Source organism: Triturus cristatus, chromosome 11 (assembly GCF_964204655.1).
Source record: "Triturus cristatus chromosome 11, aTriCri1.1, whole genome shotgun sequence".
In the NCBI taxonomy this organism is placed as follows: Eukaryota; Metazoa; Chordata; class Amphibia; order Caudata; family Salamandridae; genus Triturus; species Triturus cristatus.
This window is the reverse complement of record NC_140594.1, coordinates 1053458572-1053471460: the sequence shown is the minus strand read 5'-3', so window position 1 is coordinate 1053471460 and position 12889 is coordinate 1053458572. Positions and strand designations below refer to the sequence as shown.

Sequence of the window (12889 nt, the reverse complement as noted above, 5' to 3'; positions counted from 1 at the left end):
CTATGGTTTGTAACTCACATTTGCCTGCTTTCTATATGCTGGCTGTGTGTGTTTTAGGCTGGCCAGCTTGAGTTGGACCATTCCCTTGCCCAAACATTATTTGATGTAGTCTTCCACTAGTACTGGATTTCTGTAAACAGGCGTTTAAATTGTGTTCTTATATTGTCAGATTTGCTATGCAGTCAAAATCAGAGGTCAAATGTCAGGCTCTGTCTTCCATGGTGCTTGGCGTTTACTTTTCTTTCTTTAACTTCAAAGTGAGAGGATTTATGTGACAATGATGCAGGCAGTACGATAATTTTTAAGTACATAACAAAATTTAAATGTAGTTAAAAGGAACTGTGGAGATATTTCAGAATATATCAGAATTTGGACAGCACAAATGAAGCAAGTTTTTGGGTAAATATGAAGTGTGATGGTAACAAATATTTTAATATGATCAAGACAAATCAATACACGAGGTGAGGTGATTACTTATCCACGCATTATACTTTATGTGCTGTATACTTTCATCAGTAAAACTGTATGTCTGTGCAAATGTAATGGTCATTTCAATTGAAGATGTGTGGTCTGTAATGGCAGCATGCTACCACAACATGCATACTCCACTTTACCCTCCTCCACTCTACTCTGCAGCACTTCACACTGCGTCATTTCACTCTTCTCTGCACCACTCCACTATGTCAATGCTCTCTACTCCACACCACTCTATGTACCACTGCTCTCAATGTTACTCCACGCCACTCTACCACACTGCACTCTACTCTGTACCACTCCACTCTACATCACTATCCTCTATCGTGCACCACTTCGAGACAATCTACCCTATGCCACTGCACCCTACACCACTGAACTCTATACCATTCTACACTGCACTCTAGTCTGCACCACTCTACACCACTACACCTTACATCGATCTACTGTGCACCACTGCACTCTACACCACTCCATTCTCCGCCACTCCACTCTACACAACTCAACTCAAAACCCATGCACCCTACACCAATTTAGTCAAAACCACTGCATGCCAATCTACTCTGCATCACTGCACTGTATGTCACTACACTCTACGCCACTGCACTGTAAACTAATGCACTATACACTACTGCACCCTGACGCTCTACTCTGCAACACTGCACTCTACGCCACTCTAATCTTCGCCACTCTGTGCCGCTACACTCTACACCACCGCGCACACAGCCAATGCACTATCACCAATGCACTCTGTGTCAATCTACTCCAATCTACTATGCACCACAGCACTATGGCACTGCCCTTTATGCCTCTCTACTCTACACCACTCTTCTATGCACTACTGCACTTCGCCACTGCACTGTCTAGGTCATTCCACTCTACTATGCACGACTCCACACTATGCCACTCTATTCTGTACTCAAAACCACACCACTGCTGTACCCAGCACCACTCCACTATACTTCAGTCTACTCTGAAAATCTACTCTATGCCACTGCACTCTGCTGTTCCACTCTATGCCACTGGGCTATACACCAATGCTCTCAACACCACTACACTCCACATCACTCCACTTTATGCCACTCTAATCTATTCTGCACCACCGCACTCCATGCTACTGCAATCTACTCTACACCTCTGCACTCCAACCTGCACCACTCCACTTCACTCTACTTTGAAACAATCTACTCTAGGCCACTGCACAATACACCACTGTGCCATACGCCATTCTACATGCCACTCTACGTCAGTGCACTCGGTGCGGTCTACACCACTTTACTCAAAACCAATTCAGTCTACGCCAATCTACTCTGTACCACTGTACGTTATGCCACTTCACTCAAGGCCATCCACAAAACTACTCTCTATGATGCTCTACTCAATTAAACTATACTCCACAACACTCTATGATACTCTACGCAACTCCCTCTATGCCAATCCACGCCACTCAACTTTACAATACTCTACTCTACTCCACTCTCCTATATTATTCCACTCTATGCCACTTAATGGCAATCTACTCCACTGTACTCAACCACAGTATGCAACAACCTCTACGCCACTCCACTGTGTTCTACACCACTCAATGCCACTCCACTATGATACTCTACTCTACTCCCTTACACTCACAACATGCTACTCTCTCCACAACACTCCACAACACTATACACCACGCCATGACACTACACAACTCTCTATGCCACTCCATAACACTCCACTTAATGACACTCCATGCTGCTCTCCTTTACCCCACTAACTTTTAACCATGCTGAACAGCAGCCACTCTGGTGCACAACATGGCTAAAACATATTGGCCAAGCCAATAGCTCTTGCATACAGGCGAGACCAATTGCCTTTGCCAATCTGTTTTAATTTTCAGGTCTCAGATGTACTTCTAAAAGTTATAATGGTTTGCTATTCATGAATACTACAAACCAGAATGCCTCAAACCTATTCCCCTTACCAAGTTGCATTTTTATGAATTTTGAGTATGTTTTAAAGGGCCATGCTATTGTGTCTTGCTTCCATTAAACAAGGCCACCAACGATCTAAGCAACAAATTGAGAAATTCACTGCACTCACCTTTGTATCGGTGGTATAGCTGTTCTAACTTTTTCCTGTCCAGTGTTCCTTTACTGCTGTCACGTACATAAAGTTCTGGATTCTGAAAAAAATTGTCTGTGGCAACATCCAACTTCCAGTCGTTCTGTGACAAACAACATACTGCAGTTTTCTCGCTTGATTGTGTGAAAACCATAAACTGACGTACTTTATCCTTCTGTGACGACTTCAACTTGTTCTAGTAGAATCAGAATAAGATAAAGATACAGTTACAAAAAAGTTAAATTATTTTTTTCCTCATCGCCTAAAAAAAATTATTTTATGAACTTTAGGCTAGCAAACATTCCAAAATTCTAAACTATTACTTTTGTTCTGGAGGCTCTTCCATAGAATATTGTTTAAACATACCTTTATAGACAATTTTCAGAATTTTTATTTCACATTCGGAGCATCAGTAAATAAGCAGAAACTGTATAGAATAGCATACAAATTCTCCAAGTAAACGGTTGAGAGACGAAAATATTTTACAAAGGAAGTCACAGTGGGATGTGTGTGTCAACTTTTGAGCATGGGATGCGAAGCCCTGAAGAAGGACAAGTACGTGGAGCAATGGTTACAACCAGTAAGCAGCAACAAGTGGATATGCCACAAACAAGATACCCTAAACCAACCTCACATGTAGGACCGCACAACACCAGGAAGCTGAGAAAGTGAATCGAGTCAGATTACTGTAGCAATATCTCTGATGACAATTTTGGATTTCTGGCAATCTCAAACTCCCTTTGTAGACCACACATTACCATAGACTTTGGATGTGTACATCTCGGGTGCAATAAAAGGACATTTTTGTGGCAGTTTTATACAACATAGGTCGGGCACGGAGCCGCAGCAGAGCCATAGCCAAAGGAAAACTACGAGGGTAACAGACAATAAAGTAGGACATTAGATATTTGGGCACATCCTATGAATATATGAACAAATCTTTCTCTTTTATAGACACAAAGTAATTTAAGTTACAGAAGTAACACATTGTCAGACCTTGAGTGGAAGGAATTCTCTAAGGAGATATATATATATAGCCATTAGGAGTAAATTAGCTAGATTGCAAACAGAACACTAACCGCAAGTAGGGTTTGAGAAATAAACCTTTTGCCTCTTACTGGGAAGAATTTAGCATTTCAATTGCCACAGGCAGCATTTCAATACAAAAAATGAAGTAGAAATGGCACAAATAGTTTGAATTTTGCCCAAGCACATGATATGATGGGCTGAGCTACACTTTCTCATTCTCGCAGTCCTGTCTGTGGCCAGGAAGAGGTAGAGAATTAGTCCGATTATGGCAGCACAGGTAGAGGAGTCTCTGGTAAACACTGCAGTCCAGCTGTTATGCAAGAACCAGAAATGTTAAATAATTTTACACTGAATCACAGTTATTTGCTGATGATACAGCTTTAATATCGGACACCAAAAGAAATGTGAACCAAGTTAATAACTATTTTAGCCATTGACTGTTAATTTTAACCTCAGCAAAGATAAGTGTTTTTGGCAAGGGCACTGCAATTCAACTGGTAGACTGCCCAAGTCTAGATAGAACTGCTACAGAGTAGACATAACTAGATCTCAAATTCTGATCCAATGGAGAGAAGGAACATACATATTACAAAGCAAATCAAAGGAGTAACTTCATACCTGCTGTGATTTTTTCATTACATTTAGAGGCTGCAAACTATTGAGAGACGCTCTTAAGCACAAATGTAACACTTAGGGAAATAAGAATTCATTCTGTTTTATAAAGGATACATTGAACATAAGAAAAGAGTTAGAGCCCAACTATTGAACACACTTGATCTATATTAGATGGAAAGTAATCCTGTCCATTTTCAAAGCGGAGCATAAGGGAACAAGGTATGCAGTAGGAAAGGCTATAGGAGATGCCATGATGGATGGTTTGAAAATGGCTGTCAAGCCCCATGTAGGCAAAAACATTTAGCACATGCCTATAATCAGTACCTAATCATTAATTTGTTTACTGAATAAAATAATGTTGTTAGCCGTTTTCTATGAATGAATGTGTTGGACTTTGTGTTTAAATGTAAAAGACTACTAGCCATGTGCATTTTATATTGGTTTATTCTGTATTATATGACAAATGGTCCCCTCATGAACAGCAGAACTACCCTCTTCTGATGGAAACTTCCTTTCTCAAATGAAGTATACCAATAAAAAGAAGTTATTTTGGAGTTCATATCACAATAACAGCTGGACATCAACCCACACAGAGCACTGACCTTAGGAGCTATAAGTTGTACACCCACATTGAGGGCATGCGGTCATAAAGTGGTTATGCCTTCAAGACCCGGAGAGGTAAAACAATTACTAACGCTAACCTTTACGACTCCTCAGACTCTAGGACCAGCTACAAATATTGTAATGATAAAATAGAAAAAGTGATAAATCAGGAGAATTCAGCCTTTGAGAGAGGAAAAGAAAAAAAAAATTGATTAGGAAGCAGAGAACATTTCCAAATTAGGGTGAATTTGTTATTTTCTATCAAGAGATCCATGTACAAAACCTCAGGGAAGGAAGTGCAGAAAGGAAGTAGCCCCATATCTACAAATGCAATGGTGGCTATGGCTTATGTTCACACATCCGTATGGATACCAACATGAAGCGGCAAAGTAGTAAATGAGCACAAGTTTTTGCTAGCTGGTGCTCACATGGTATGACCACCCTGCCATCCAAGGGAGAAGTAATTGTCCTAGAACACCAGCTTTAGAACTGTAACCTTGCAATAATTATACCAAAGCACAAATCCAAGTAAGGTCCAAAGAGTATATAAAAAGTCCAAAAATCCTCAGTAGAATGAAGTAATCAGAAGTCTTTTTATTCTTGTAATCTTCCCGACGAACATCAAATCCATAGAATATAGGTAGGAAGGAACATATATTGATCATAGGCAGCCGATACGTTTTTGTCTACTCAACTTTTTTTGATTACTCAATCTACTGAGGATTTCTGGACTTTTTATATAAGCTTTGGACCTTGCTTGGATGCGTGCTTTGGTATAATTATTTATTGCACATAGCCCCATATCTATCAATGTAAGTCAAGTAAAACCAAGTGGCTAAAAGTAAAAATCCAAAAGGAGAAGAATTTAGGAAATTCTACTTTGCCAGCGTGAAGAACACGTCGGGTAAATTCTTCAGTGGACTAACTTGGCAGGACGTTGTGATCGAACATTAAGTACGCCTCAGTGGTAGACTTCAAAATAGGTTCCCTCTTGCCCAACTCTAAACAAAGAAAAGCTTTTTAAGGTAATATTCGAAAGTATTTTCATTTATCACACTGCAGCCACGAATAGCACAGTGCAATAAAATAATGCAATGCGACATATGAATGATGATAGCGGATTGTTGAAGGACCCTTGCTGCAGTGAGCCAATGCACTCCACGATTTGAGAGATTCAGTGAGACCAAATGTATTTTCCAGCATCGCCAAACCAATGAAAATGGAAAGTAATAAACAAAGAACAAAGTTCAAAGCACATGTCCGTTCCTAAATAATTATGCTGACAGATGAACAAACTGCAAAGGCATCAAGCCCAGTTTAGGTATCACTGGCATTAGGTTTTGGCATGTATCAATAGCGCTTTGCAGTATTCATAAAGCCAAACCTCACAAGCACTGGTAAGGCCAACAGGTCTGCTTGCATTTTGTATTGGTCAATGCTTTTGTTGAGTATGTGCAACAATGGTGACTAAGGTTTCATTGACGTATACACATGGTGTGAATTTATGAGAAAACTCAACTGCTTTTGTTGAGTCATGGTTATTGCAAAATCCTATTGCTGAGAAAGATGCTGGACCCTCATCAATCTAAAAAAAAAAACTTGGCTAAAAGCAAAAACTTTTTGGGTCATAGTAATCCCTGGCACTTAAGGGAACTACTGAGTGTGGATGTGTTCCTTGTGGAATAGCAGAATGCCGTTACAGTGAAGTGTGCCAATGGCTGAAGGGAGATGGCCTACTGCCCAAGATGTACGCTGCAGTGGGTGGAAGAAAAATATGAATGACAATAACAAATTACCCGAAGAAGTGGGCCGGTTGAAAGTGGATATAAGTAAGCATATTTAACATATGATTTTAGTAAAATCAAGAGGTCTTGGCTACCAGACCTAAAAATGAAATATCTGGCCTAGCTCCTGGGTGAAACTGAGGCTCAGGTCAACAGCTTGGTCAATATCAGCCATGTAGGTAGGCGGGTAGGAGTGCTTTATTTAGGATCCGAAACACAGCAAGTGAAAGAGCTTCAGGCGCAACAGTATTTTTGTCAGCAAGCATGCAGGTCACAACTAGTGAAAGAGGCTGAGCTATAACAAAAACAGACCACAACCAGAGTAGCAAAAAGAAGCAATCGCTTTTGCAAATTCCAGAAATGCAGGCACAAGAAAAACACACAAGTCCAACAGTACTGAATGAGTGGAGAAAAACTAGAGACCATGTAGTGCCTGCATCTCAAGGGCAGGTAGAAATAGGTACCTCAGGAGGGGCCTAGGAGTTCTTATCTGGCACCAAATTCACATTTTCTAGACTAGCGTGCACTCTATGCAGTGGTCTTGCCACAAAATGTTATCACCACAAACTGATCAGCCGGTTGCATCCCATCAGGGTTGTGTCAAACTATGCAATGCAAGTTGTACACAGATCTCAGCAACAGGCGATGTGTGCATGCAAATGTATTGTCTCTATACATCAGGGTGGCTCCTTCGAAAATGATCGTGCTGCCCTGGCTCTTATACTATTTTTCTAACTTACCTCTACTCCTTCCTTGGTCCTTATTCCGCACATTGTGTGCCCTTCTGGGTGAAATAGTTTGGGGGCAATGGCCGCTACCAGGTAGCACTGGCAAAGCTGTGGGGCCCAACTGATATGGTGTGACTGGGAGCCTGGAACTTCGAGCAATATTATCTAGCATTCCAGCTGCAATGCATTTGTCGCTGGCTTGTTGAGCTCCATCTCATAGACACGACTACACTGTGGCTGTCGTTGATCCTTAAAACGGCACAGGTACTCTTCTTACCTGATGGTGTGGCTCGATCGCTCCACTCCCGTTTCCCTAGTGTGACGTATGCATGCTTTCGGAGGAATGCAGTTCTTGGCCTCGACCGCTCCTATGCACCAGCAGCTCCTCTTTTCCGCTTGACAGCACACTGGCTGCTCCATCCCAACGTCACTGGATGGAGGCAAGGTTGACTTCTCTTGGAGATCTTTCATGGTGAGGCCCTCCTAACCTTTGCAAAGAAAGCTAACTAATACAATATAACTGCAGGTCATTTCCTCACGTACAATGCCCCGATGAAGAGTGCTTCGCTCGGACTGGGGCATGAACATGGAGGAGCTGCCACAGCATACTGTTCTCTAATACCTACATATTCTGGGACAGGGTAGACACTTCATCTATTGGCTAGCAAGAGGCTTTGGCGAACACACAGAGGTTCCCCAATCTGGCTTGAAGACTAAGTGGGAGGCAGAAATTGGCAGGGCTCTCTCAGAGAAAGAGTGGACTTCCGTTCTGGATTACCTTGCTCAGGTGTCCAGAAATGGTGGGGTCAAACTCCTTCAATTTTTCCTCCTCCATAGGACCTACTTTACCCCAGCTAAACCGAATAAGTATTTCGCAGATGCACTGGCCTGCTACCCATGCGGTCACTTGCATGATGCCAATGTGCTCCACATGCTATGGACCAGTTCATCCCTTTCGTATTACTGGCAAGCAGTCATCTCATATCTTGGCCGCTTTACAGGCAACACTGCTCTCCACAAGTGGGAGGTCTGAGCATTAGGACTCTTTTGCTGCTCTCAGAAACAAAAACTCAAAGCCCGCCTCTTAGACCTTGCCTTAATGTTAGCTAAGTACTTAGTGACCAAGCATTAGAAGTCACCTGCGCCACCCCAGGTAGTTGTTTGGCGGCAATCAGTTATAGTTTGGGCTAGACATGAACACCTTGCACTGCTGCGGGAGGCAGCCAGGGGACTGCGAAAGTGTCCTTTGTGCAGAGTTGAGATGCATTACTGGTGGCCTTTCAGGACCTTTTCAGGGACGATACTCTCCACCACCTTGAAAAAGCAGCTGGAATGTGCCGGCTCCCTCTGAGCAAGCCGGCAGGGGACACCCCTCTGAAGCATGCCCCTCTGCCCTCACTCATATTCCCACTGGCGCACCCATGAGAAACTGCACTTGTGCGACCTCCCAGGTTCGGCTGTGCTTCGCCCTATCTGACATCCTGCTTCTAAAATGACTATCCCTGCTGCCCCACAGATTATCTCCCCCTGTCTGTTAAGACTCCGCTTTCTCCCTCCCCCAGCTACAAGATGTAGCATGTTACAGGTTTTTGGTTGTTTGGTTTCTATTTTCCAGACATTATTGGCAGGTGCATTGCTTCACCTAGACGGTCTCATACTACGACGAATATTCCATTCATCAGCAAGACTGCTTATATACAATTTGTGAAGCAAACCATGTCTTTTGTAATGTCGCTTAGAATTAAATGCTTGTAATAAAATACCAATACGTTATATTTAAAAAATGCAGTGTCTTTAAGTAATGGCATTTATGTAGCTGTGACTTGCAGCAACTTATTACATGCCTGCTAACCCCTATCTTCTTGAAATATCAGGTTGGCTGCATCAGGAGCAGGAAGCAGACATCCCAGATACTCAGTGATGCACGGTGTCCTTAACAGTGGACCTTGCAAACCTACTAGACTATTTTCCCACAAATATGGGCACCACTTGCAACATTCACTGAACGTGCAGAGTATGGTTCTTGATGCGTTCTAAGGTAGCGCCCATTTCATCATTTGGAATGTGAATGCTGCTTTGTAATATTCACAGAGGCAACCCTAAAACAAATCATAAAAAAGAAAAGGCTGAAAATGCCCTTTTTCCAAAATACAGTTTAAAATCTAGAAGACATGATGTGAAAGAAAATGACGAGTCTGAGGATACACCTCTGGAAATGAGATATTAGACATACATGGGGAAATCGCACTAATTCGGTTACGATTCTTAGAGCCATAAAACTCCATAACTAGGTTCTCTCACACATATTTTTCTTCTAATAGTGTGCTGGACATGTAAGGTTTCAAATATGCATTAAGAAAAGTGCACATAAAAACAATTTGGTCATTGTCTGTACGCTCCATAGGCAATGCTGTGACTACTTATGCATTAATTGCACCACTGTTAAGCCAGTGTTTTCCACACAGAAAGCAAGCCCACTAGTTCTTGGCACTCTGATGGTAAGGCACATCAGTGCTGTGCATGTGTGGCTTGGGTAGAGCTGTCCAGGCCTGAGAAGGATAGGATGCACTATGTAGATGGGGGTGAGCCCTCGACACAGGATTCAGCAGCAGAGTCTTGTCCAAGGTGTTAGCAGTCTTTTGTGCGACTTGATCTCGCAACCGCAGCCCTCAGTACCATTCGTTGCCAAGCCACACGCTGATCAAGAGTGACTGTACAACAGCATTAAGCACTTCCTGCACTGGAAAAAAAAATTGCCTTTGGCCTTGCTATGTACTGGTACCCTGCTTAGTATTTGTACTGATATTAGTGTACAACTTTGACAGGCAAGACCAACATGCATGTAATGTTTCCAGCAGCCTGGCTAAGCCCTCGAATAGTCTATTTGGGGGTACAGGCACTAGTGTGGGGGAATCCTGCAGTGTCATGGTGTGGGAGAAGAGGAGGATAACCAATTGACTTAGAGTACATCTCAATAACAGGAAGGGAAATGGCCGGTGTGTGATGACAGAGCGTCGTTAGTGGAGGAAGAGGCAATAAGTTAGTACTAGATGATCAGTGCGTACTCAAAGATGCCTATAGATTCTGCTCTGTTGGTTCACCTCCAGTACAGGCAACCACCACACTGCCATGTATCACATCCGCCACATCACAAAACATCAATTGAACATCACCACTACATGTGCTGCGCAACCAAATTCTCAAGACTCAAGTTAAACTAGCACATCTCTTAGCTCGCACTCAAGACGAATGACAAAAGGTAGTATTGTATCCTACCACAGATAAGCCAATCTAGAGGCTCACGATTTTACTGCCTGGAACTGCATCATACGCTTAGCTTACATATTTCAGTACAAAGGTAAACCGGCTAGAAACTTACAGAACACCACTGCTTGCACCAGCAGGTAAATAGGATCCCTCTCCAAGACATGTCCCACCTTGGAAATGGTCCAAGAGGCCAAATGTCTAATACATAGGTATCTATCTTGGACCACACCTAGATTGCTGAAAGACTGTACAGAGGAAGGAGAAAGCAAGGAATGTTACCCAAGTTAGCAGGTCAACAACCTAGACCAGTGCTAGGTCAAGAAAAGTTAAAGAACAAGCAATAACCCAATTATTTCAACATTAAGGTGAAGCTAAATGTCCTCCATTAAGTGCTGTACTCCATGCTGTCAGTGACCTCTGCGACATTAGATTCTCTAGGAAGGTCCAAAAGGTGAGTGTATCCTCAGCATGTCGTTCACCCTGGAAACTAAGGCCAGTGATCACCTACAGAACGCAATTGTAAAAAAAAAAAAAAAAAAATTAAAAAAAAAAAAATTAATAAATAAAGAATACAGGACAGAGCCCCAGATTCCACAGGAAACTGGCAGTGGCTCAAACAAAAAGTGCCAAATTTTTACTTCTGAGCCCCTTGCTGCAGAAGACCAAATTCAATCCCCGCCATCTGGTTCCGGTGATCAATAAGATCTTGGTCAATGGTGTGAATTCTGAAAGATACAGGTTTCCCCTCATAATTAAGGTTCAAAAGACTTTCAGGAACACCAATCACTGGAATTTCTATACTCTTAAATTGCAAGTTCACTTACTTCCATCAGTTCTGACTCCCTCTGCTCCAGGGATTCCCTGATATTGCTCTGCCATTCTCCACGGCTTCCCCACTTTCTCCTCTCATAGATGCATACTTTTACCTTAACAGCATTACTTTCGTGGTAAATGCCCACTGGCTTTAGCCCACTTCTCACATCACTTCCTTGCTTGGATGGTTTCCAGCTTTAATCCAATTTTCAAACCACTCTGGGCATGGATACACACGGGAACAAACGGGGCATGTTAGACAGGACATCCACAATCACACAAGGGAATACACTACGGCAACACTTAACATACATCCAATACAGCCCACATAAACCATTAATTGGCTATAATGCTATCCAACAGCTCTCACATTCACCACCTGCCTTTCGCACATTTCTATTGGGCAACGGGTATGCCTTCAGTATTAGATGATGCAGCAACAATTCGGTGGAGCTCTCTGGTTTCAGCCAAACATCAAGAATATTCTCCAACAACGCAATGAAGATGACACATCCACCTAACAGAGATTAATACCCTTTCACTCTACTCATAGCACATCTTCAGTAGCTGAATCAGACTTTACTTGCAAAGGTAACTTTTGATTCATTTGGAAAGTCAGATCCAGATTACCAAAAGTGCTGCGATGCCATACCAATTCAAATTGTGCACAAAACAAATTTATATTATATTTGTTACTCTATGGGAATTTAAAAAATAAAAACAAACACTCACAGCTTAAAGCCTGGAAAAAAATGTGACTGATGTCATATGGGTATGTCTGATTAAGGTTTAAAAGTAGACACCTTCAGGTATTATGCCACTAGCTTCACTTTCACCTGTTAGGACACATGTCATATTGCTTGTTTTTAATTAATTCTTCATTGCCTACAGGCACCTGTGAGAACCATACAACTCAATTCTTGTCGATCAATTGGTACTATGGATTGGGAGCACATAAGACAACTGCACTGCACAAATGTTACGTTTTACAATCACTCGACTTTAAAAATGTGACGCAAAATTTCAACCCCAAACTCAAGGCAGAATATTTGTAGACTACGTTATATTTTCAACCAAATGCAAGTAGCGAGGCTCATTATTGAAGCTCAGATATATCCTTTCACCGCGGAAATAACATTTGCAGTAAGCTGATGGCTACTACTCACTGAATGCAGGTTGACATCCACAAAAAAAGGTTCGCTTCAGCACATTTAAGTTGCATTTTGATAGCCAGTTCGTGTAACAGCTCCGAAGCCCTCTCACCAAGGCACTAGCAGTGAAGGATTGAGGACACCCATGTTACATTTAGACCCAGAACGACCCTTCACTTGCACTAAAATGTTATCTTTTAACGCAGGGTTGTATCCTCGTTTGAACTGCAGTGTCACTGCTCAATATTTGCTCTGTCGCTTGAAGTCAGGAGCTTTAGTGACACATTAGCAAGTTTGTAGGGACGGGTATGCCCGCGAGCGA

The 12889-nt window shown here is 42.2% G+C and overlaps 1 protein-coding gene across 2 annotated transcripts in view; it reads right to left on the bottom strand.

The window, feature by feature from the left end:
• DCUN1D1 (defective in cullin neddylation 1 domain containing 1) overlaps positions 1–12889 on the bottom strand; it is a 113701-nt gene that overhangs the window by 91021 nt on the left and 9791 nt on the right. The window contains exons 1-2 of one of the 2 annotated variants that reach the window (XM_085635361.1): positions 12583–12704; positions 2557–2773 (exon numbers count right to left, since the gene is read on the bottom strand). In XM_085635361.1, the coding sequence (XP_085491487.1) occupies positions 2557–2731 (175 nt within the window). In that variant the 5' untranslated portion in view covers positions 2732–2773; positions 12583–12704. Of the gene's footprint in view, positions 1–2556; positions 2774–12582; positions 12705–12889 lie in introns of those variants that run through there. The other variant, XM_085635360.1, reaches the window with a different exon arrangement.